Here is a 22725-nt window from a genome sequence, read left to right on the forward strand (position 1 = left end):
TTACACTGTTCATAAACATATTGCTGCTGGGCTATAAATCACGAGTGCAACCTTTGCTCAGTGAGATAAGTCAATCGTATATTCTCATAATTGCCCGTCGGATCCTCATGAGGTGAATGCGAAATGACCCATAGTTCCTTCCCGTTCCCATTCCCATTCCCAGTTTCCTCCTCTGTGAGGGGTGACATGACACCTATGAGATGAGAATGGTCAAGTGGGGTGATCCCCACATGTATTGCGGAACGTATCGTCATGTTGAGCGGTGATGGGATTCTGACAGGCGTTACGGGCGGTTTGGAAGGGGTAGTAGGTGTCCAGAGATGATAGAGAGATGAAGGATGAGGTGGGTCCGGGTGTGACACGAGGAGGTTGATCGCTTCCCCGTTCTTGGAGAACTGATGAGAAGCAAGCAAGCATGAATGGTCAGACATGGCTCTGCTGTGAACAAAGAAGCTGAACTTGACCTTACAAGGACAGAGGAAGGGCTCATATTCCAATTTTTGATCTGCACTTCCCACTTCTCATCATCACCGTTCATCATCCACAATTTCTTCTGTCCTCCTTCTCTCTGTTCCAGCCATGCGATCATACCTTCTGGTCCAAAGGCAGGAGAAGATGCGATCGCATCCGTGTGATCACTGATCAATCTGAGAGGACCGTCAAGACCATCTTGGAGGTCGAGCGTGTACAGCTGATAGTGGATATACAGTACGAGTACTTTTCGTCAGACATCAAGGCGAATATACTGCTTCAACGGTCTCATCACACTATCGAATGACGGTTCAGTCCCACTCACTGCGTTATGACTTGACACTCCAGCTTTCTCGAGCTGACCATGCTCCGTGAGCGCGATCCGAGTTCCCGATGCAACGACCTCGTCGATGATCTTCAAGAGCCGTTTAGGTCAGTGCGACAGCATTAAAAGAAGTTGAAAACGTAGTACTGTGTGACCCACCATACCACTCTTCTCGAGAGGTCTTCCGACCCGATCCTTCACTTTCCATTCCCCAGCTTTCACATCCACTACCTCCAACAGCAGAAGTCCACCATCTTCGCCAGGGGTCATCACACTGAGGATGCCGACCTCCGAGGAGAACACTAGCTTTATCGGGTCATTCTTCAATCTCAGAGTAGTCATCACTTTTTCGTTCGAGATTGAGGGTGGGAAAGCAGGTGGAGCAGTGGTGTAGTTCAAGATCCGTGAACTCAATTTCCAGACTTGCCCTTCGTTGTCTTCAGAAGCAGTGAGACCATCCGACGTTTGGTGGGCTGAAGGTGAGAGAGTGATCAAGGTCGTATCGGACAAAAAGGTGTAGAGGGCATTAGATGGTGTTGGACCTTGATGAACGGATGAAATAGTGAACTGAGCATTGATAGCAAGCAAATGAAGATCGTACGTCGTTCTGTCACATCCCCAATTGTCTAGTTCAGCTCTTCACATAACGGACCGTCTGATCTGTCCCGTGACCGTGTAGTCTCGCTTACGGGGCAAACGTTTCACTCACAAGGCTGTCTCGGGATCGGTCGTTGATACTCGTATGACGGCAGCATCGCCAATCGGATTCAAAGCCCATGTATCGATGGTTGGTATTGACCACCTCTTGTCTTCTTCGGCAACGTCAAGTGGATTTGACTTTTGTATTTTGACACCGCTTCCGAACAGATCGCCGCCGTCAATCGACAGATGGGCCTGGGATCCCGTGGGAGCAGATTCTACGAGGATGAAAGCTCCGAAGAGCGCTGCGACGAGACGGACAAGCATGGAGGTGGACGATGAGACGACTTTGAGGGTATAGAAGCATCAAACCTCGCGAATCAACAACGCGTGGATGCTCAATAAAGGTATCGATCTGTAAATTACATTGGACTGAATGAACGTCAAGGGGTCCGGACCTGTTGTTTGGTTCTTCGGAGCTGACATTGCGAGCTTTTTGGCCAGTCTTTGACTTCTTTTGGCAATTCGCATTTCAGTATGCTGTTCGGCCAGACACCACAGATCTGCGAAATGTGATGGCGTTGAGAGCTTCGCGGGAGAACCTGTCCGAAGATACTTCAGGTGCGGAAAGAGCAAAGAGACCATGATTGGAAGACCACTATCCCGGAACTGCTACTTTTATTTACGTAAATCAGTTGATTACGCCTTGCTTGCCGTTGTAACGCTTGTGGACGTATACGCAGCGACCGATGCGCGCCCAAAGAATAAGTAAGAGAAGACGTCCCAAATGGCTTTCATACAACCTCTTCCGTTCACGCCCATTCTCTGCCGCCTCCGAGGGTAATGACTGATCCATCTACATAACTTCCCGCTTTACTGGCCAACCAAATAGCAGTCCCCGCAGCATCCTCTTCCTCCCCACCTCTCTTCACCGGAACGAGATCTTTCGCTCTTGCCAACATGCTCTTTGGGTTATTCGGATCCTGCATCTGACTTGGGAAATATCCGGGAGAGATGGCGTTGACTCTTATACCTAGTTCTCTGAATTTGCTAGCCATAAGTCGAGTGAGATGGTTGACGGCCGCTTTGGAAGTTTGATAAGCCGGTTGATGGGTGTTGGGATCTGACATGATCGATCCGATGGATGAGACGTTGATGATCCTTCCTCCGGTGGGTGATGCCGCCAGAAGATGAAGTACAGAGACAGAAAGGAAGAATGGCGCTTCGACATTGGTGCTGAATGTCTGAGACCATGTAGACGCGGGAGAGCTGAGGAGTGCCGATTGAAGTTCGGCGAGAGGAGTGAGATGGGTACAGGGTGGATCGGGGATGACGATACCAGCGCAATTGATCAAGACGTCAAGCTTATTGAGCGATGACGCGAGAGCTGTCACATCGGCTCGAGAAGAGATGTCAGCGACGTGGCTGCGTCAGAGGAGAAGACAAGAGGGTGCCAGGACAACATGCTGATCAGCCATGCTTTCTGATAGAGTGTCTACTGTTTGATAACAGAAGCTTCCACTCACATGAGAATTTGCGCTTCAGCAGTCAGCTGCAGTAGTGTCTCTTTCGCCTCTTCCAACTTTGCCTGTCTCCGACCGATGATGTGAACATTTGCTCCATTCGCCGCGAAACCTTTAGCCATGTACAGGCCTATTCTGAAACCACCGTCAGCAACCACACTGCGTCGTAGTGCGATGTGCCATGTGAAAGCTATACACCAACAAAGGTATGTCGTTCTGTGTTATTAACTCACCCAGTTCCCGCTCCGGTGATAGCTACATCGAGCCCTTTGACGGAAAACAGGCCATTTAACGTGAAGTCCTTCGAGGTCATCGTCTCGTGTTTCTGGATCCTTGTCGCTAAAGCATTTGTTCTTTAGCCTTGGCAAAAAAAAAAGTGGGAAACCATCTGCCTGTGACCACTGACTATTGCAGATCGAGCGAAGTAACGATGAATGAGAGGAGTGGATAAACAGTCGCTGAACGTCCGGAGCCGGATCGGAGCCCAGTTATCGCGTAAGATCTCATCATCGGATCTCCGAAGATAAGAATCCCGGAACATTCTTCACATTCGGATCCGCTCATGCTCATGTCCATTTGCGTGCTGTCGGAGCTGTCAGCATCAAAATATACGTGATTGACATGGCCATCCTGCGCCATCATGCAGCTCGGAGTGAAACGTGATGGTGTCATACTTTGCAGGTCTTCGGACTGAAAGAGACATGGTGTGTCATTTCGGGCTCCAATCCATTCGGGTCAAGCTGGGTGAAAACGATCTACAATATTTTTCATCGAAACGGGAATTGCGGTGTGGGGATCTTCAGTGTGTCCAGGTCCGACGCGTCGCCCCCTTCTTCCTCTCATACACTCCCTTGGACGATACAAGGCATCTGTGCTGATTGTTCCCGAATGGAGACGGAGTCCCATCTTGAAGTCCTTGACCTATCTGTTCTCACACATTGTTCTCAGCATCAGTCAAAGTTTACAGCGATCACATCTAGTGTGAGAATCGTGATAGCCTCCACTCGAGGTACACACGCAACCGATGATGACCGACAATGAAAGGACACCGCTTGTCCCCAAGATCGGTGTCAGTGCCGCAGTGACCATCACCAAGTTGGACTTTGCGTTGATACTTCCAGGTAAGCTAATCTTTCCGTTGCTTTGCCTTCCACTTTTTCTCGCGTCCTCATATATACTCGATCCACACTGATGACGCTCTTCCTACACATGCAGCCCTTCTTGGGAACAATTTCCTGGCAGCTTTTGAGAGTACCATTGCCGCATCCACTCAGTCAGCTGTTGGAACATCCTTCAACGCTAGCACAAATGCTGCATGGGTCGCTACGTCATACCTGATCGTCTCGACAGCTGTGCAGCCTGTAAGTCATCGAACGTCAACACGTTGATTGTGCTGCAGACTTGCTTACTCGCTTTCATTCTTGTACAGCTGTATGGTCGGGCGTCGGACCTCTTTGGCAGGACGAGGCTTTATGTCTTCTCTCTCACTTTCTTCGCTTTGGGCTGTCTTGGATGTGGTATGAGTAGAAGTCTAGCTCAAATGGTGGTTGCGAGAGCGATTTGCGGCATAGGAGGTATGCCTGTTTCACTCCATGAGAGTGTAGAGGTGATGGGTAGACATGGACGCTGATTGCGGGTATCGTTGGACGTACCCAGGCGGTGGTCTGATCACCGTCTCTCAAGTATGTGCTTGGGATATACTACCTATGAAATCACGACCACTCTATCAGGCAGTCAACAACGTAACATACGGTGTGAGTATACTCCCCTGCTCATCGCTATCTTTGCATGCGGCCAGAAACTGAATCTCCGCTATTGTGATAGCTCGGCGCAGCTGTCGGTGCATCTCTCGGCGGTCTTCTTTCCGACTCTATAGGATGGCGATTCGCCTATCTCTTCCCTGTCCCTCTATCCTTCTTCTCTATCTTGGTCTTCTTATATCGTGCTCGACCGAAGCTCGTAGCCTTGAAAGCGGGTAATAGAAGTGATCTTAGAATGGCAGATATCGACATTTCAGGATGCGCACTTCTTGTGAGTGTTTCCGTCTCCTCATCAATCTACAACGCAATGGAGCCATCGAAGAAGGAAGATCCGGCGGTGTCTGCGGTGTTGGTGAGTTTGAGCTGAACCAGGGGGATGTTGCAGATGTCGGCCATCACACTTTTCATGATCGTCATAAATTTAGGAGGTGGAGAGATACCCTGGTCGAGCCCAGTCATCCCTCTCCTTCTCGTCTGTGCGACCTTAGCGACGATCGTTTTCTACCGACATGAACGAAATGTCGCTCTTCCGGTGTTGCCTGTATCCCTCGTCAAATCCCGACACATGATCTCTCAAGTCGGTCTCAACCTTTTCGGCGCCATGACAATCTTCGGCGTGAGTTGATCCTTGCTCGACCACTCACAAATCTTTGTCACATGATGCTGACCGAGGTACGACGGCTGCTCAGGTGCTTTATCTCATTCCTGTGTATTTCCAGACCACTCTACTGACATCTGCCAGTATCGCCTCTCGTCGTCTGCTATACCCGACTCTCACAGCTCCTATAGGATCCGTATTGACCGGTCTGTTCCTACATCGGCATCGAGACAAATGTCACTTGGCTCAAAGAATCGGTGCTGTCGTCCTATTCGGAGGAGCGATGCTGATGTTCCTCCTGACATTCGAGGACAATCATGGTCGCGGAGAATGGTGGTTCGTCTCCAGATTGATCTGGGTACATGCTGGAATGGGAATATTATTCATATCAAGCTTGATAGATATACTCAACAGTAGTGGGACAGGTGAGCGAAGGGGCTTTTTGACGCATCTTCATCATCCCGTGTCAAGGGGCTGTCAGCTGATTGATAGGTGATTGACTGTTTGCTCAGAACACGCAGCTGCTACTTCCTTGATCTTCCTCCTTCGGTCTTTAGGGACCGTTCTGGGTATCTCGGGCTCTCAGGCTGTCCTCCAGAATGTCCTATACCACCAACTGTCGAGACACATCTCTGGCGACAACGCCCCTCAGATCATCCGTGGGATAAGAGAATCAGTCATTTTTTTACATCAACTGGAACCGACTGTTCGACAAGTCGCGGTGGGATGTTACGTGAGATCGATGAGAGCAGCATTTGGAGCATTAGCAGGTGTTGCTGGTTGCATCGTGTTATCTGCGGCTCTGGGGATTGGAGCGAGGAGTGGCGAGAATAGTGTTGATGACGAAGACGAGGATCCAACGGAACCACCGTTTAGCGAGGGCATTCCAGTGTTAGATTAACTCTCTGTATTAAATTGCTTGCGACTCTGTCCATTACTGCCTTCGCATTTGCATTGCCTCTCATATCTGTGGCAAGGCACAGCCATCGCCTCTAGGATCACTGCCCGCTGCCCAAACTCGCTTTCCGGTCCTCTTATCCTTGGTCTGAAGGATAATCTGCCCTTTCCCGAATACCACTTGTTCCGGTCCCTGTACAATCTCGACGTCATGGCCCATGGCTCTGAGCTTATCTACCACTTCGTCTGGGATACCATGTTCAAGCGCGACGTGAGAGTTGTAGAACGGTACAGAGCCGGAGGCGGTGTAAGATAGACCACCGATGCAGAATCGCTTCGTGTCGAGAGCCGCCTGAGCGTGGTGGCTACGGTGAACGACATTCCTACCAAGTAAACGAGAATTAGAGTCAGGTTACATTTCTCGTGTCAAAAGTCAGGGAGAGCCTCTTACAAAAACGTTTGGAGATGGCCCTGAGGTTGCATAGCACCACCCATGACGCCGAAGGACATGAACAGCTCGTCGCCTTGTGTGACCATAGCAGCTATCCCCGTCGTCAGCCTTGTTCTTTTAAGACCAGATAGAAAGTCAGCTCACGGATGATTGTGTGGAATGGGCGCTTGCCACCTTCCAACATATTCGGTGATCCTTCCTTGAGGTGGAATCCCATCCCTCTATTTTGGATACTGAATCCACACCCATCAGGAACTACACCAGTACCGAAACCGAGGTAATTGCTATTGATCACTGCAATATGCTTAGCAGCCATTCCGTGTGAAGATCTGAAATGAGGTGTAGGAGCAATCAGACTCACTGGAGATAGCATTACCATCCGAGTCAGCTGCTGTGAAGTACACAGTATCGCTAGTGGGCACAGGTGTGCCTTGATGGTATTGAGCTACAGCCCTGCTGGGATCGAAGAGCTTGGCACGTTCTCTGAGATACTCCTGATCAAGTGAGCCGTCAGTATCCCGATGACGAATTGGAGATAGCGACTTGGTCAATCTAAATCTCACTTTGGAAAGAAGAGCCTCAACTGGCACTTCCGAGAATTCGGGATCTGCTACGTAGGCATGTACATCGGCGAATGCGAGTCTCATAGCTTCTCTGCGAGTGCGAGAGGTCTCATCAGTGCGATGACACAGCATCAACGACCTCTGGTGGCACTCATGATAGCAATGAAAAGTCGAAGACTTACATGAGCGCATGCATCCATTCCGCGCTGCCCTCTGCGTATTCTCTCAGATTCACCACCCCGTCTTCCTGCAGCACGTCCAAGATTCCAAGGGCGATCAGAGCTGCCAACCCTTGGCCGTTTGGAGGACATTCGTGGACTGTCAGCTTCTCAGGTCCGTAAGTATATGAGATAGGTTCGACAAAGTCTGATCTGTGGGAAGCAAGATCCTCGAGGGTCATGAGACTACCACGACGTTGTAGTTCTACGCGACGAAAGGAGTGTCATCAGTCACCTTCCATCAATCACTGCAAGTCTCTCAAAACGACCCCCTCTCCACGGCTGTGATGCATCTGCAAAAGATGAGAGGTCAGACATACCCTTGACGATAGCTTGTGCTATCTCGCCCTTATAAAATCCATCCTTCCCATCCTTCGCCACTGCTCGTAATGTCTTCCCCAATGCGAAATTGCTGAAGTATTCTCCAGCTTTTGGAGTTTCACCATCGATAAGGAAAGGGTAATCTGTTCCTGATGCTTGTTGGCGCAACGTGTCGATATAAGTTGACCATTCGTATGCTGCTTGTTGGTGTACGACAAAACCTTCTTCGGCGAGAGTGATGGCTGGCTACCAGGAGGAAGGTTTTTGCTAGTAAATATTCTCCTCTCCGTACAATTGAAGAATTCGGAGAAATCATATAAGTTAGAAGAGTTGTATAATAAAGATGGAGGCATGAAACGACATAGCAGATGGTTGGGGATGGCAGGAAAGCGAACAACACACCTCTAGAATCTTATCCAGTCCTACTTTCCCACTTCCCCATTTCTCGACAACATCGCACCAAGCCGCACATGCGCCCGGAACCGTCGCCGCATGAATACTATCCGCCTCCAACCTCGAACCCTCGATACCCATCTCTCTCACTTTGGGCAACGTGAGCGCGAGAGGGGATCGACCTGACCCATTGATGGCTCGGACAGTCCGTGTCGAGGCGTCGTAGAAGAGCGCGAAGACGTCGCCTCCTATTCCAGTGTTGCATGGCTTTGTGGGGATTAGGATGATAAGGTGGAAAAAAAGCGGTGGTCGGCGCGTGGACATCCAAGGAACAGGGAGGAAAGGGTGATATAATGGTGTCAGTAATCTTGTGAACTCAGTTGCCCAGTACCGCAAAGGTCTACGGGAACACTAGACGAAAAGTTTTCGCTTAAACTCACCTCGACAACATTTAGCGCCGCTGCCATCGCAACAGCAGCATCTGCTGCATTTCCTCCACTTCTCAATATCCTGATCCCGGCTTCCGAAGCCAAAGCCTGGGAAGAACAGACCACCCCTTTGGTGCCTAAAGCGCAGCGTTGTCAGTCAGAACAATCGAACTCGACAGCTCATACAATTCGGATAAGGTGAATCATACGGATTGTGGGCCATGCGAGTTGTGGGGAGGGATTGAAAGCTGCAAGAAGAGTGAGTGGGGCAGGTTGAGCGTACTCACTAAATACGGTCGATCGACGACCTATCGTGTTGTACGAATCGTACGCAGGTGCTGTCATCTCGACTCTCCCTGGCGTCAGGAAGATCTACAGTCACAGAAGAAGTGATCAACAACGCTACTAGATGAGATGAAATTCGAGTTTGATCTATCTTGCAATCCTGCAATCTCTACCCGGGAAAAGCTTGTTGATACCCGTCATTTGGCAGCTTCTACTTTCATCGCGTGCAGATAGGTAAGATGTTCGTTTAAATACTCAGTCTCTGCATTGTCACTCAATTGTCTAAACATGCCTAAGGCTACAATATACCAATACCGTCCGATGCGATCCTTCCCGAGACACTCTCCAATCGTTTCTCACACAGGTGCGATAGTGGTCTCCATCCTCAGAGTCTTGTCTGAAGGATTTCTGGCTGGTGGCTCCGCGTGACGACGAGCGTAGATTCGCTTACACCATTTGTACAACTCGGTCGCGGAAAGATAAACCAAGATCATTCCAAACTAACGTAACGAAAGACATTAGCTTGTAGATCAAGACAGGAGTTCTGCATGACGAAGCTGCTTCACTCACTACGATGCCCCATTCCCACTTGAGCGAACCGACGAGGAACACTTCGTTGTTGATAGTTGGGATGTATACCACGGGGAACTGTCATGCATGATTCATCAGCAAGTTGCTTGTCTTTGACACCGTGTCACTCACGGTAGCAAGACACAAAACGACCGCACACCAGAGCAAAATCTTGTTATCCCTCAGGTTGATTTGCCAGAGACCCTTGGAGAAATGCTTGCATTCCAACGCGTGAATCATGAGAATGATGACCAGCGTGGAGAAGCAAGTACCACGAGCTTGGAAGACAGGGTTACAGATCGCTGTGTCAGTCTCGTTGCAAAAAGTTCCGAGTTCACCCTGCGTTTGAGCGGTCAGCATGAGCCGAGCGTGTGCAAAACAAATGACCAGAAAGAACAGTGCGAGATAACGTACAGGAAAGTACCCCCAAAGGACGATGACAAAGTTGACCAAGCTGAGAGCACCGATAAGGAAACCGTAGAAGATGAGATCCATGTAGAACTCGAGAGTGAAGATTTGGTGGAAAGCGGTGGGAGGGAGATCCATGGCGTCGACAGCCGTCGGTTCAAGACCAAGGGCAAGAGCGGGAGGACCTGCAGACAAGGTATTACTGGGCAGACGAGAATATGTCAATTGGATCCAGAACAGCTATGAGATTGCAACTCACATCCATAAAGCCGCCACTGGGGATAACGGGAACACAGCTTGTCCGTTCTCGTCCTTGAAAGCCAGACCGATCATGAGGACGATGATTTCGGCCAAGTTACCAGAAAGCAAATACTGCAGAATACATTGTTAGGTATAATATCGAACGGACGCCGGGATAACTCACCAAGAGAAACTTTGCCAAGTTCTTGAAGACTGATCGACCTTTCCTAATGGCTCGAATGATCGTACTGAAGTTATCGTCGCTGAGCACTATTCTAGCGGCTTGTTTTGCAACGTCTGATCCGGTTCCCATACCGACACCGACATCGGCTCTCTTCAGCGCTGGCGAGTCATTGACTCCATCTCCGGTCATGACGGTGGTCTGTCCTCGACGATGGATCGCATCGACCATACGGACCTGATTAGTAGAGTCAGCTGAACGACTCTCTGCATGCATTATCCGCTTACTCACTTTTGTCTCGGGTGCACATCTGGCGACAACAAGTGGAAGTTCAGGTAAAGCGTCGATCTGGTCTTCACTGAGAGCATCGAACTGTTGGCCCGTCATGACTGCATCCTTTCCGTAAGCCCTCTCCAAGATGCCGATGTTCAGCGCGATGGCGGTGGCAGTAGCGGGATGATCACCGGTCAACATTCTTGGAGTGATCCCCGCTCGTAGACAGTCGGCCACAGCTCCCGGGGATTCTTTTCGAGGAGGGTCATAGATACCCGCAAGACCTAGGAAGGTAAATTCCGCTTCGAAAGTCTCACGAGGCATCGCCTTGACCTCATCCGCCATTTTCACCGGGAGCCGCTTACCGCAAAGAGCCAAAACACGGAGTCCTTGAGCGGCAAGGGCATCGACCTTTACCATTATGTCCTTTTTGCGTTCTTCATCGAGGGGTTTGTCCTGTATGCTGACGCATCGTTCGAACACTCTTTCGACGGCACCCTTGAGCAGACACAGAACATGGGCGTTCTGACCATCCTCCGGAGCGTACTTGTAGGCGATAGACATTCGCTTGACAGTGGAATCGAAGGGGTGTTCAATCAGCTGTTCAAAGTGACCTCTAAGGCCCGCAACGAGAGGTCGATTGCTGTGTCCAGATCGAATGGATTCGGTTCGTCCAGCTTGAGGTCGCGAGTGAGTAAGGAAAGGTTTCCCGTGGCCGAGCTTGTGTGCGGCTACCTGGAGAGCGACTTCTGTAGGATCTCCGTTGGCATCCCAATTCCCGTCGTCGATTGGTCTTGACAGAGTCGCTTGATTGCAGAGTGATGCGCAAAGAGCCATGTCTCGAAGGTTGTTCTCAAGTTCCTCGACATGAATGACCTCCTCGTGTCCTTCGATCTCACGTTCCTCGGGATCGTTGTCGCGCGTATCGGAGCGTTTGGGGTCTCGTTTCAAGTCGAGGGTAGTCTCCGACTGAATAGTCTTTCGGTCCGCTCGGACTTCACCACGAGGGTAGAAAGGGTCACTACCGGTCTCGAAGCTGTATGCTTGTCCACGGCTGGTGTTCACCGGAGCAGACTCATTGGCTCTCCTATCGACTACAGGTACCCAGAACTTGCGGACCACCATTCGTCCCACGGTCAAAGTACCAGTCTAACATATAGCTCAGCGTGCGCATTCTGTTGGGAGCTATGGCAGACTCACCTTATCAGAGCAGACGTTCTCGACTCCCGCCAGTGCTTCAATGGCATCCATACGTCTGACCAACGCATTTCTACTTGCTAAATCGGTCGAGGCACGAGCCAAAGTCAGACTGACGACTGCGATCAAAGATGCAGGAAGGATTGAGACTGCCGCAGCGACAGCGTATGTGGCGACAGAGAGAGGGACATTCCTGAATCCGGTCGAAGCGACAACAATGACGGCGATGATGCAAGCCCATGCCAACAGAAAGTATGCGAGCTTGTTGAGTCTGAAATTAGTGAAAATCCTCTCACGAAGGAACTCACTTGATCTGAAGCGGAGTTGTCTCTGCGACACCGAGAAGGACCTTCGTCTTCCACCAGAAAGCAGCGAAGCCTTTGTTCTTGTTGGTGGCTTTCGAGTCGAGAGCTTGGGCGATCTTTCCGATCTCAGTGCTCATGCCAGTTGACGTGATGATGACGCGAGCTCGGCCTTTGGTAACCTGTGAACCGGAGAAGACCATGCAGACGCGGTCGCTAAAGGATGTCCAGTCAGTCTCATACACAGTTCGTGATGACAGGATGACACTTACCCGACCGGACAGTCCTCCTCGTCGATAGGCTCGAACTGTTTGGCCACAGGCAAACTTTCACCGGTGAGGAAGGCCTCATCGCATTCGAGGTTACTGCAGTAGCCGTCCAGGACCCTTCCATCGGCGGGAACAATGTCTCCATTCTTCAGCAGAACGATATCACCTGGAACGACCTCTTGGACTGCGATGATCTTGGTGGTGGGTTCACGTGATCCCTCGACGGTACGAACGACGGTCGCTTGTGGCGCACCGACTGATTCCAAGTTGGCGACAGTCTGGAGGTGCGGTCAGCAGAGCCCCGGAATCAGATAAAAAGTCTAAGAAATTACGTACTTTTTCTGCTTGCCATTCGGTGTATGCTCCAACAGATACGTTGAGGATTACCAAAGCAGCAATGACACCACCACTGATCCAGTCCATGGTACCAAACGATACCGCCATAGCGGCGACTGTGGGATCGTGTGTGAGCCAACAAGAGGCGCATCAGGAATAGGGGGATCGATCGACTTACTGAGAATCAGCGTCATGGCATTTCCGACTTGCCTAGCTACGATTTTCAAGACGCTGGGTTTCTTCGGTGGCTTCAGTCTGTTAGGTCCGTAGGACCCCAGCCTTTTTGTGGCCTCGGGTTCTGAAAGACCCTTGGTTGCATTTCCACTCAATGCTTCGAGTACTTTCCCCGATGGTGCGGTATGTGGTTTGAACGGTAATGATCGAGAAGCTGCTGTTGAGCCAGTATCTGCTCTAGCTATCGTCTTCTCAGAGTCGTTTGACGTTGATGGATATTTCTCAGCGACCGGCATTTTACAGAAAGTTAAGTGTGAGAATCAATATTGGGTCTAATTGAAGAGACACCAAGGAAGTTGGGAGGGGGGGAACAACCCTTTCGTCAAGTTCGGATAAGCTTATATATCAACCCGATTATCTCTTTGGTCTGTTCCGGTGGACCCAATTCATATTTGCGCCAAGAAGCCAAGTATCGCAGTCTTGAATGACGACCTTGCATATCTCTAATCGTTCCGGTGGCTTCATCATGCTGACAGATCTTGGCATACCGGCAGCCACCACGGATTTCACCGCAGTACTCGCTATGATTATAGAATCTGAATTACCTGAGTGCATGTTCGGCAATGGACCGAACGATGGAGCTCTTGGCGTTGATCATAACGACGTGGACGATGGCGAAGACGCTTTCGAGAACGGACGCAATGTTAAAAAGAAGTCTTGGAAAATGACGACAACAAATCTTGGCACGGGGGAGAGATAACGAGAGTACTCGAGTACCCTTTTGATCAGGCTCATCAGGCTCATCGACCGGTAATTCATCGGTTGACTATGTTTATCAGGCTCATTGTCTAATAAGCAGCGGTTGTGTCAACAAAAAGTTAGTTACATCAGACCTCACAGATTCATTCACGATACAGCCAGAGGTATCGGCAAGAGATGATGCGCAGCGCCGAGAGTGGTCCATCTCGACTGGCTGGATATCAGTCGCTTCATGTTACTGATGACGAGCGTGAGGATTCTTCGAGGGTCCCCGAGCCGGCACAGAGGGGAAAGAGAAGAGCGGAAGGTCCGACTCGAGAGACAAAAAGTCTGCAAGCTTGCGATCGATGTCGAGCGAAGGTGCGTCGAATCTGACATAGCAAAACCTGCGTCTGGGCTGATTGTGATTGAAATTGCAGAAGACAAGGTCTGTGAATTGGTTGCAGGCATGATGACGGCTCTTGTACTGATCAGGTGGACGTTTAGATGCGTCACCGCGGAAGATCGATCTGGTAATTGCAAGGGCTGCAAGACAGCTGCCCTTACTTGCACATACGACATGCCACTGACCGCCTCGAGGACAAAACGTATACGGCGGGGTCTGAGCGTGATTCAGGCTGAATCAAATACGGGCGAGCCGTCAGAGGCGCAAAACGAAGAACGAGGACCGGAAAGGGAAGACACAAATGGGACGGACGGATGGCTTGGAAATGGGAGTCGATTGGCTTCGCCCGGATTAGTGATGAACGACAGACGGAGAACCGACCTGACACCTCGTCGGTCGACAACTGTACGAAGAGAAGGTCCGTCTCCTTGTGTTCGATTCAGTCAAAGCGCTGAATTGGGCATTCATAGGACCTACCGCAATGTCGTATATTCTTCACTCCACTCCCACTTTGCCAATATCCTGTCTGACAGAATACGACAAGCACCGTCACATCTCCATGCACATCACTTCTCCTGACTCGGGAGACGGCTTCATGCTCGTTTCTTCGGAAACGAATCTATCTTCGTCATCGGAAGCACCATCTCACGCTCTGGAAGCACTGCGCTCTCCAAGCTGGAACGAGGTGGTCAACCGACTGGTCGAGACGTATCTAGTCCACGTCAGTCCACTGATGCCGATATTACTGAGGGAGGAGATGGGAGAAGCGAGTCAGTCAATGATCCACGCTATGGCAGCGGTGGCAGCAGCTAGGAGTAATTGTCCCAAGCCAATCTTTGATTGCTTGCGATTGATCGTGAAGCAGGAGATGCATGAACAAGGTTAGTCGAAGTTCCTTCCTCCTGCTTGCTTGATCGTCATGACTGATGACGGACCAGATACCATGAGCAATCCTACCAGACAGAACGTGCAGACACTCCTCATTACGTGTCTGGTGGACGAGGTGGCCCTTCAAGCGGGGTCGGCTGCTCCGGAGAGTATCTCTAGAGCAAGGCTGACTGCAGCGATCAGAATGGTACGTCTTTTGGAGACGTCAGGTTCCGCGCGTCTGCCTGACCCCTTTCGACAGGCGCAGGACCTCTCCATGGACGAGGCGTTGTCAGATACCCGACTGAGCCAGGACTATCGTATCTGGAGATGTGCTGTGGTCATCGATCAATGGTATATCGTCTCCGCTATAGTGCACTCGCGCGAAAAATTACTGATGGTCCTCGAATTTCAGGAACGCTGCCAGAACAGGAGCACGCCCTATCGTCTCTTCTTCCCTTTCGCCTGTCAATGCGTCCCCGTCAGAGGTCACTGACCCTGATGACTTCTTTCATTACTTGTTCATCCTGTCCCTTATACTGAAATCGATTTTGTCTACCATCTACGGACCCAGAGGCATCGAGAAGGCTACGAACGTGGAATTGAACAAGATAAAAGATGACTTGAAAGGGTGGAAAGAAGGCTTGCCAGCGAAATTGAAATTCACTGGGGTATGGTCTAGTCTTCCTGCAGGTGAGTGCATACCATGTATCGCTTGCCTGCCCAGAATAGATCATTGAGGACTTCTGCCAGGTATCCTACACCTTCTTCACACGACCACAACCATACTACTATATCGACCTTTCATGCGATGGTCTTTCATCTGTCCACCACACCTCGACCTATCCTTGGACTTGCCCGTATGGCTCGAGCTGAACCCTGCATCCCGTCAGGCTCTTGAATGGGCGGCAAATCAGGACGATCTAGCCGACCTGCTCTGCTTTGGACCTTACACACTTTGTTTGGCAAGCTTGATTCAGTACCATTCGTATGCTAGGAGGAGAGAATGGGATGGGGTGGTGACTCTGGAGAAGTTCAGGAGAGATGCGGTGGAACGATGGACAGCGAGGTTATCGGAGGATCACATGCAAGTACAAGCTGCCGTGAGCGCACCTTCCATAAAAATCCACCTCGTGCAAGAGAAACAACAAGCTGATGAGTTCTCTAAATGTCCACGTCTCAGCAACTGGAAGTTGTCTCTCTCCTTTATGCGGTCACCCAAACCACACTGAGAACAGGCAAGACATCGTTTGATTCCCCAACTTCTCGGAGGGGACTGGACCCGACTCCTGGTATTCTCAACCGACTGCCCGAAACGTCTATAAACGGTGTAACGTTCTTGCGCGATCCGAGTCATCCTCAGGGCGGTGTCCTTATCGCTACTCAAAGAGCTGCAAGGGAAATCAAAGATCTACCTCCGGGAACCGTGATCATCGGTGGACCTCCTCCTCCGGAAGACGGAGAATATACGGATGTAGCCAATGACGTTGCAGCAGGGGGATACGATGTACTAGGTCACACGAGTGGGGTCGTGACGCCGTTGATGAACGGGATGTTCACAACTGGAGGCTTGGGCGTTGGCGGTGGAGGTGACGGTGATGGTGAAGGAAGGATCAACATGTCGTCGACGCTTGATTGGGAAGCGATGATTACTTCTTTCACGTATCCCGGAGCGGAGGGCATCACGCAACATGTAGATAACGCATGAGGCGGGCAGGAAGCGGGGTAAGTTATCATCCATGGTTAAGAAGCCTAATGGGATAGTTCGATCAATTGTAAAGTTTTATATTTTATGTATGAAAAGCTTGTTGATTTACATGTAGAAATTGCAGATAGAATGTACATCACACCTTTAATCACAGACGCTTGACTACCGAATGCACATATGCTTGACTACCGAATGCACATATGCTATACATGTGAAACACTATAGACGTAAGTAGCCCGAGATTCCGCAGAACTAAAATATATGCGGGCTGTAACACCTAATCAATACGTGTATCTGAACTCTGGTCTCTGCTTATCGGTCTTATCAATGTATGCCTCTGCTCTCTCCACGATGGGTATATCTGTATGTCCGCCTTCTGCCAATTTCTCCTCGTCAACCGCAGGAGGTTTAGCTTCGGGAAGAACACCCTCTGCCAATCTATTTCGACGGTTGTTTTCCAGGACGTAAAGATATCGAAGGACTAGCGAAGCAAGGGAGGCAAAGACCATGCAGACGATGACGGCGATCCAAGTAGATCGGTATTTGATTCTCCTCTCTTGAGAAAAGACGAGATAGGCCGAGACGATGTTACCAATGTTGTAACCAACGAAGATGAAACCGGAAGTCACGGCCTTCTTCGTTGCTCCTGCCGTGTTGACGGAAGCGAGGGTGAGGAGAAGCACATAGGGAGCTCCGAAACTGGCAACGAGGTAATATCCAATCAGGGGACCAGCAGTCGGGTGCCACGGAGCTAGCCAGCTGAAAGAGAAATGTCACGGATGAGCACAGATGCCTACGACTGTCCTCGCAGAGCTATTCATACGTACATGACCAGGGCACCGACCACAACAGGGATACAACTGACTGGTAAGAGCTATATGACACACTTTTCAGCACGATCTTGACGACAAAGTTTCTGTGAGAGTGATCACACTCACATATGTCCTGATATTACGATACTTGTCGGCGAAGTAACTGAAGAAAGCGATCGTCACCACGGTGACGAAACCACCAGGGATTAGTAGAGCGGTCGAAGCGAGAGAGGAGTATCCGAATCCAGATATGATTCTTGCACCGAACGCTGTTACCGAGCCATTACAAATGTAGATAGCAGCGCCCATCAAGAGATACAACCAGGTCTTAAAGTCGGATACGGCCTCCAGGACTTGAGCAGGCTTGAGGGTCTGCTGACTGGCACCGAAGGGGTTTTCTTCGAAACGTCGAATCAGAACTTGTTTCTCTTCTTCGTTGAAATATCGACCGGGTCGTAAGGGGTGATCAGGCAGGAAGAAGAAGATGACGAATGCCCAAGCCATGGTGATAGAACCGCAAAAGTAGTACATGGATTTCCAGGGGTGTGTCCCACCAGTCTTTCCCAGACCGATGTTGATGAGCGATGAGAACATGCTGAACACCTAGTGGGAGAAAGGGCACTATCAGACTGACAGTCGTAAAAGAACATGTTATGGGTGACGACATACCCCGGTAGCACTGTAAAAGAAGCCGATTCTCTTGGCCTGTTCTTGAGGTTTCCACCACAAAGCACAGATGGCCACGAAAGCGGGCGAGACAGCCGACTCGGTGATTCCCAAAATGACCCGTTGAGCGACGAAGCCAGGATAGTTGTGGCATACCACGGTGAGGATGCAAACCAGTCCCCAAATGAGAACGCAGACCGAGGCAGTCTTCGCTAACGGCAGACGAGCGAAGATAAGACTCATCGGAAGGACCTGCTCCGTTGTCAGCCACAGCTGCTTCTCATTTTGATGAGCGAGATCGCTCACAGCTACGATGTATCCATAGTAGAACGCAGCGGTAGCTGTACTATATCGAGTTGTGTATGTGACTCCATTAATGGTTTGAGATAGATGCTGAAATTTGTCATCAATAGGTTGCTCGAAGTGCAGTCGCCGAAGCCCAGATGTGAGGTGCTTGCTCACTAGATCTTTGATGATGCCATATACAGCAGCAGTACCCAATACAGCCTTGTCGTAGTATTGCAGACCGTAAGTGATCAGCATGATGGGAAGAAGGAGCGCATCGATCTTGCGGACCACCTTTCGTTCGACCTCTTTGAGACGCTGGATCTCTTCCGCCGAGTTGGTGATTGACTTGTCGCTCATCTCGAGATAGCTGTACTCCTTTTGCGTCGGTGGAATGGAGGAAAAGGATGAAGTGCTGCTTGGAGATAGCCAGCTTTTGAATCTCCGCTATTCAAGTCGGATGGGTGGACGTGAAATCGCAAGTTCGTAGTGTAGACGTTGTTACTCTGGATATTGTCAATCAGATCATGTCGCGATGATTGCGCTATCAAGAAGGTATTTTCCTCGGAGCTGCAATCGCAGTCTCAGTCTCGAAAGATGTAAGAATACAACGATGCTTGGTCAGAGATATAACACGGATCTGAGGAAAGGAAGGCCAATTTTAAGCATAGAAGAGGAGGTCAGCCAAAAGTGTTTTGCTCAGGGGTTTCCCGCTTTTCGGATCTCAATGTTTTAGATCCGGAGCGCCGTGTGGGGGTTTTGAGGGAGAATCAAGATCAGTTCCGAAGGGGGTGATATTGATGATGATGATGTGATCAAGGTCAATCACTTTCCATGTCGGAGCTGAGATGAGCCATTCCATTTGCGTGATCACCTACAAAGAAAGACACTGCAATTGCTGGTCAGGATGGCGCCGTCTCACACTCAGCAGGGATCGGGAGAAGGATGCGCAAACAGGACGCAATCCGTCAATCCCATAATCGGAGCTGGCACCAATATTCTCCACCGGGTTCCATGGCAAGACCGATCCACTTGAACTCGGCGCTGGTCTGTGTCTGGACAGTATCGCAAAGCTCATGACTACATTAAGAATGTTCTTTCCTTGACCAATTCTCACGAGTCCAAGATACATCACTAATCAGAAAAAGCTTACTGCTCTTTTATCGCCACCACACCAAAACCCCAAAACTCACAACATGGCCATCAGCTACCCTATCCCCAAGTGGGATCGACCCGAACCCACCGCCGCCGCCTTGAACTGGGCAGAATTGACCGAACTCCCGCTGAATCTCTTCGACACTGCGGAAGGCCGTGCGGAATTGGTTAGGCGTGTCAAACATGCTTTGGAAGCGGAAGACATGGGGTTCTGGTCAGTGACGGAAACCGGCTTTTCAGAAGAAGAAATCGAGCATCAGTTCGCTCTGGGACAAGCGTTCTACAATCTTCCTTTGGAGGAGAGAAAGTCAAATGAGATCGATGCGAAGAATGGCGGTTATCTGGGATATCGAGCGGTAAGTTCGGTTCATTCCTAGAAACGACACAACGACAATGGGTGATGCTGATATACTCGGTAACGTGACCTAGGCATACGAACGGACTATCAACGGTACCGACGTCTTGGACAACATGGAACTTGTCAACATTCCCAAATACACCAAGGATTACAAGGACACACCTCGTCATGCGGTCTTCAAGGAACACGAAGCTGCCATTGCCGATTTCCACCGACGATGTTGGACCGATGTCGCCAGGAAACTGTTCGTCCTCTTCGCCTTGGCTCTGGAGTTGCCCGAAAACTACTTTGTAGAGAGACACGAATATGAGGAACCTTCGCAAGATCATCTGCGATACGTGAGTGCTCAAATCAACATTCAGTCTCGATACAACGACATTCAATGCGACATATTGACAGGACTAATGAAGTGTCGTGCTCACAGATGATGTATCACCCTCGATCAGAAGAAGACGATGCAAAATGCAACAACCTGTGGAGTTGGGCTCACACGGATTACGGCTCTCTCACCCTCCTCTTCTCTCAGACCGTCTCAGGATTACAAGTCATGTTCTCGGATGGAACATATCGTGATATCAAGCCCAAAAAAGGGTCAATAGTCGTCAACGTGGCGGACACGCTCAGCTTCATGACCAAGGGTAGGTGCAATACGAATAATACCTAGTGAGAGGAGATTCGAAAAAGAGCATGATCTGACAATGCACATGTTATAGGTTACTTGAGGAGTACGATCCATCGAGTGACTCGACCACCCCCAGATCAAGCTCATATCCAGTGAGTGAAGGCTGACCATTCAGAGTTCATGTGCTCGATGAGCTAATATCCGGTAAATAGTCGTATCGGTGTATTGTACGGCTGTCGACCCAACGACAATGTTCCTGTCGTGGTCGCTCCATCGCCCCTACTCGAGAGGATGGGTCTCATCACTGCTGCAGACAGAAATGTGGATGAGAAGAGCGCTGTTACAGCTGGCGAATATGTAGCAGCACGGGTCAAGGCCGTTCACGCGAGTCAGACATATGGTACTGCTCCCGGAACAAAGTTTGCCTACAAGAACATGGAAGTATTGGAGAATGCAGGGAGGCCGGAGGATGCTGGAAAGACTTCTATCTGAGCTGGTAACAGTCTGGTCGTTATATCTGTGTTTGTTGTCCTACGAATCGAGTGTGGTAGCATGCAAGCATGGGTATTACGTACGACTGAGAATATGGACAGAGGTCCATTTGATATGCTGCTCTGACATTGAGACGCTGCAATTCATGTTGATTGGCGTTCCTCTACATATACTCTGTACAGTACACCTGTTAGGCGCCAGCATTAATCTACTTGTTCCTCTGTCCGTACTCTATGTAGCTATTCCTGCTGCTCTTCTGCTAAAGCTTTCAAAGCTTTCCCGACGCCTTTTGTGGCCTCTTCACAATCCTTGCTCCAGAACCCGAACTGGATGAAACCGTGAGTCAGATTGGGATGATGGACCCATTTCACCCTGTTCCCAGCTCTGCTGAGCTTGTGAGCGTATTCGACTCCCACATCTCGTCTGTAGCCCACGGGTCAGGGTTTCACTTTGGTTGGACTAGACGACATGAATATGTTTACTCACAGAGGATCGAAGCCACAAGTGAAGACATAGGCGGGAGGAAGGTCTTTCAGTTTTTCGACGTCCTGCATCCCTGGGGAGATGTATCGGTCCGAAGGGGGTGTACCTCTAGGGAGGTAATGGTCCGCAAACGAAAAAATACCGTTCTGTACGAGAATTGCACGTGTCAGCGACAGAAATTGCATTGGCCAAAGAGGAGGATGAATCAGTTCTTCCATCAGAGCTGATCAACAAGCATCATACAGTGAAAGGCTGCGCAGAAGCAACATCGAAGGCAAACTCACCGCTTCGAGATAGTATCCCGAGTTGTTCTCTACACAAGCAGGCGTGTCGAACGGAACTCTAGCTTCTGGGTACAGAAGCAGTTGACCAGCAAGGTTCTTCTTGCCTTGGTCTTTCAGACGTAGTGCCAGGGCAGCCGTCATATTTCCTCTACAACGTTGTCAGCGAAGAGCGGTAGTGTCAGGGATCGAAGAATGAACGTATACTGACCCGGCTGAATCGCCACCGCCGAAGACCTTGTCTGGGTTGACACCCCGCTGTTCACCCTCTCTACCTTGAAGCCAGCGCACAACTGCCTCGTACTCGTCCAGCTGAGTGGGGTACTTCCACTCTGGAGCTAAACGATACTCGACAATGTAGATCTGCGCCAGTCGTCAGAAGAGATACGGCTGAAATCGAGGGGGACATGGGCAGCGTTGATGCGGAGAGGAAGCATCGTAGCTCACCTGTACGCCACTCTCCTCGGCTATGATCCTCAATCCTCTCTCAAAATCGTCCGCGGCTCCTACAGTATATCCTCCACCGTGCATATATACCAAAGCGGCGTCACCAGCGTTGTTAGGGCTGTAGACCGATACAAGAGATGGGGAGGGTCAGCGAGCGAGGATGGTGGCTTATGTCTTCGAGATGTAACACGATGATGAAGTACCGAACCTACTGGAGAACTCTTATAGGTACCCCACCGTGAGGACCTCTGATACCTGTGAATTCTACACCAGCGATTGGAACATCGATTCCTCCTGGAATCCGATGAATGCCCAGTATCTCAGTACGCTTCCTTCGTTCAGCATGGAAGTCTTCATCTCCCCCTACAATTCATATGAGGGTGTCAACAGATTGAGAGATCCTTCTACTTGTACTTATCAGGGGTGACTGACCTAAGTGGAGGTCTTTCCCATCACCGTTGAGAAATGCTCGAACGGACAAGGAGATCGTGCTTCGATCACCAGTAGTGGGAATGGAGCACATGGTCGTCACTCAAAAGTGGTGTCGAGGAGGCGGACGAGTACTCAAAGACGCATACGTGGG

The 22725-nt window shown here is 50.1% G+C and overlaps 9 protein-coding genes across 9 annotated transcripts; 3 read left to right on the plus strand and 6 right to left on the minus strand.

The window, feature by feature from the left end:
- Positions 1-38: 38 nt before the first annotated feature.
- IAR55_006635 (uncharacterized protein) lies at positions 39-1762 on the minus strand (the record flags this gene model as incomplete). The annotated part of the gene is made up of 5 exons (XM_066949715.1): positions 39-395; positions 470-691; positions 797-886; positions 956-1403; positions 1506-1762. The coding sequence occupies 5 exons, from the start codon at positions 1760-1762 to the stop codon at positions 39-41; spliced, it is 1374 nt and encodes a 457-aa protein (XP_066800009.1).
- A 485-nt stretch (positions 1763-2247) lies between these two features.
- On the minus strand, positions 2248-3271 carry IAR55_006636 (uncharacterized protein; the record flags this gene model as incomplete). The annotated part of the gene is made up of 3 exons (XM_066949716.1): positions 2248-2860; positions 2962-3093; positions 3192-3271. 3 exons carry the CDS (start codon positions 3269-3271, stop codon positions 2248-2250), a joined length of 825 nt encoding a protein of 274 aa, XP_066800010.1.
- Positions 3272-3985: 714 nt separating this feature from the next.
- On the plus strand, positions 3986-6217 carry IAR55_006637 (uncharacterized protein; the record flags this gene model as incomplete). The annotated part of the gene is made up of 8 exons (XM_066949717.1): positions 3986-4079; positions 4174-4319; positions 4388-4532; positions 4615-4712; positions 4783-4989; positions 5104-5334; positions 5408-5741; positions 5829-6217. The coding sequence occupies 8 exons, from the start codon at positions 3986-3988 to the stop codon at positions 6215-6217; spliced, it is 1644 nt and encodes a 547-aa protein (XP_066800011.1).
- Positions 6218-6277: 60 nt separating this feature from the next.
- Positions 6278-8932, minus strand: IAR55_006638 (gamma-glutamyltransferase; the record flags this gene model as incomplete). Its single annotated transcript, XM_066949718.1, has 10 exons — positions 6278-6596; positions 6665-6755; positions 6809-6958; positions 7026-7158; positions 7228-7318; positions 7410-7650; positions 7766-8012; positions 8169-8426; positions 8600-8724; positions 8875-8932. 10 exons carry the CDS (start codon positions 8930-8932, stop codon positions 6278-6280), a joined length of 1713 nt encoding a protein of 570 aa, XP_066800012.1.
- A 296-nt stretch (positions 8933-9228) lies between these two features.
- Positions 9229-13118, minus strand: IAR55_006639 (potassium/sodium efflux P-type ATPase, fungal-type; the record flags this gene model as incomplete). Its single annotated transcript, XM_066949719.1, has 12 exons — positions 9229-9372; positions 9443-9520; positions 9575-9781; positions 9857-10052; positions 10110-10222; positions 10275-10508; positions 10563-11693; positions 11745-11934; positions 12050-12259; positions 12316-12590; positions 12649-12764; positions 12827-13118. The coding sequence occupies 12 exons, from the start codon at positions 13116-13118 to the stop codon at positions 9229-9231; spliced, it is 3186 nt and encodes a 1061-aa protein (XP_066800013.1).
- A 640-nt stretch (positions 13119-13758) lies between these two features.
- Positions 13759-16541, plus strand: IAR55_006640 (uncharacterized protein; the record flags this gene model as incomplete). The annotated part of the gene is made up of 9 exons (XM_066949720.1): positions 13759-13941; positions 14001-14008; positions 14068-14384; positions 14437-14847; positions 14905-15041; positions 15096-15187; positions 15249-15526; positions 15587-15936; positions 16017-16541. The coding sequence occupies 9 exons, from the start codon at positions 13759-13761 to the stop codon at positions 16539-16541; spliced, it is 2301 nt and encodes a 766-aa protein (XP_066800014.1).
- Positions 16542-16822: 281 nt separating this feature from the next.
- On the minus strand, positions 16823-18664 carry IAR55_006641 (uncharacterized protein; the record flags this gene model as incomplete). The annotated part of the gene is made up of 6 exons (XM_066949721.1): positions 16823-17300; positions 17369-17415; positions 17480-17956; positions 18023-18271; positions 18326-18412; positions 18482-18664. The coding sequence occupies 6 exons, from the start codon at positions 18662-18664 to the stop codon at positions 16823-16825; spliced, it is 1521 nt and encodes a 506-aa protein (XP_066800015.1).
- Positions 18665-19500: 836 nt separating this feature from the next.
- On the plus strand, positions 19501-20931 carry IAR55_006642 (uncharacterized protein; the record flags this gene model as incomplete). The annotated part of the gene is made up of 5 exons (XM_066949722.1): positions 19501-19815; positions 19889-20155; positions 20242-20455; positions 20531-20591; positions 20652-20931. 5 exons carry the CDS (start codon positions 19501-19503, stop codon positions 20929-20931), a joined length of 1137 nt encoding a protein of 378 aa, XP_066800016.1.
- Positions 20932-21170: 239 nt separating this feature from the next.
- On the minus strand, positions 21171-22665 carry IAR55_006643 (uncharacterized protein; the record flags this gene model as incomplete). Its single annotated transcript, XM_066949723.1, has 7 exons — positions 21171-21354; positions 21418-21560; positions 21699-21846; positions 21907-22058; positions 22143-22260; positions 22355-22505; positions 22575-22665. The coding sequence occupies 7 exons, from the start codon at positions 22663-22665 to the stop codon at positions 21171-21173; spliced, it is 987 nt and encodes a 328-aa protein (XP_066800017.1).
- Positions 22666-22725: the final 60 nt, after the last annotated feature.

The sequence above is a fragment of the Kwoniella newhampshirensis genome, chromosome 14 (assembly GCF_039105145.1).
Source record: "Kwoniella newhampshirensis strain CBS 13917 chromosome 14, whole genome shotgun sequence".
Lineage (NCBI taxonomy): Eukaryota > Fungi > Basidiomycota > Tremellomycetes > Tremellales > Cryptococcaceae > Kwoniella > Kwoniella newhampshirensis.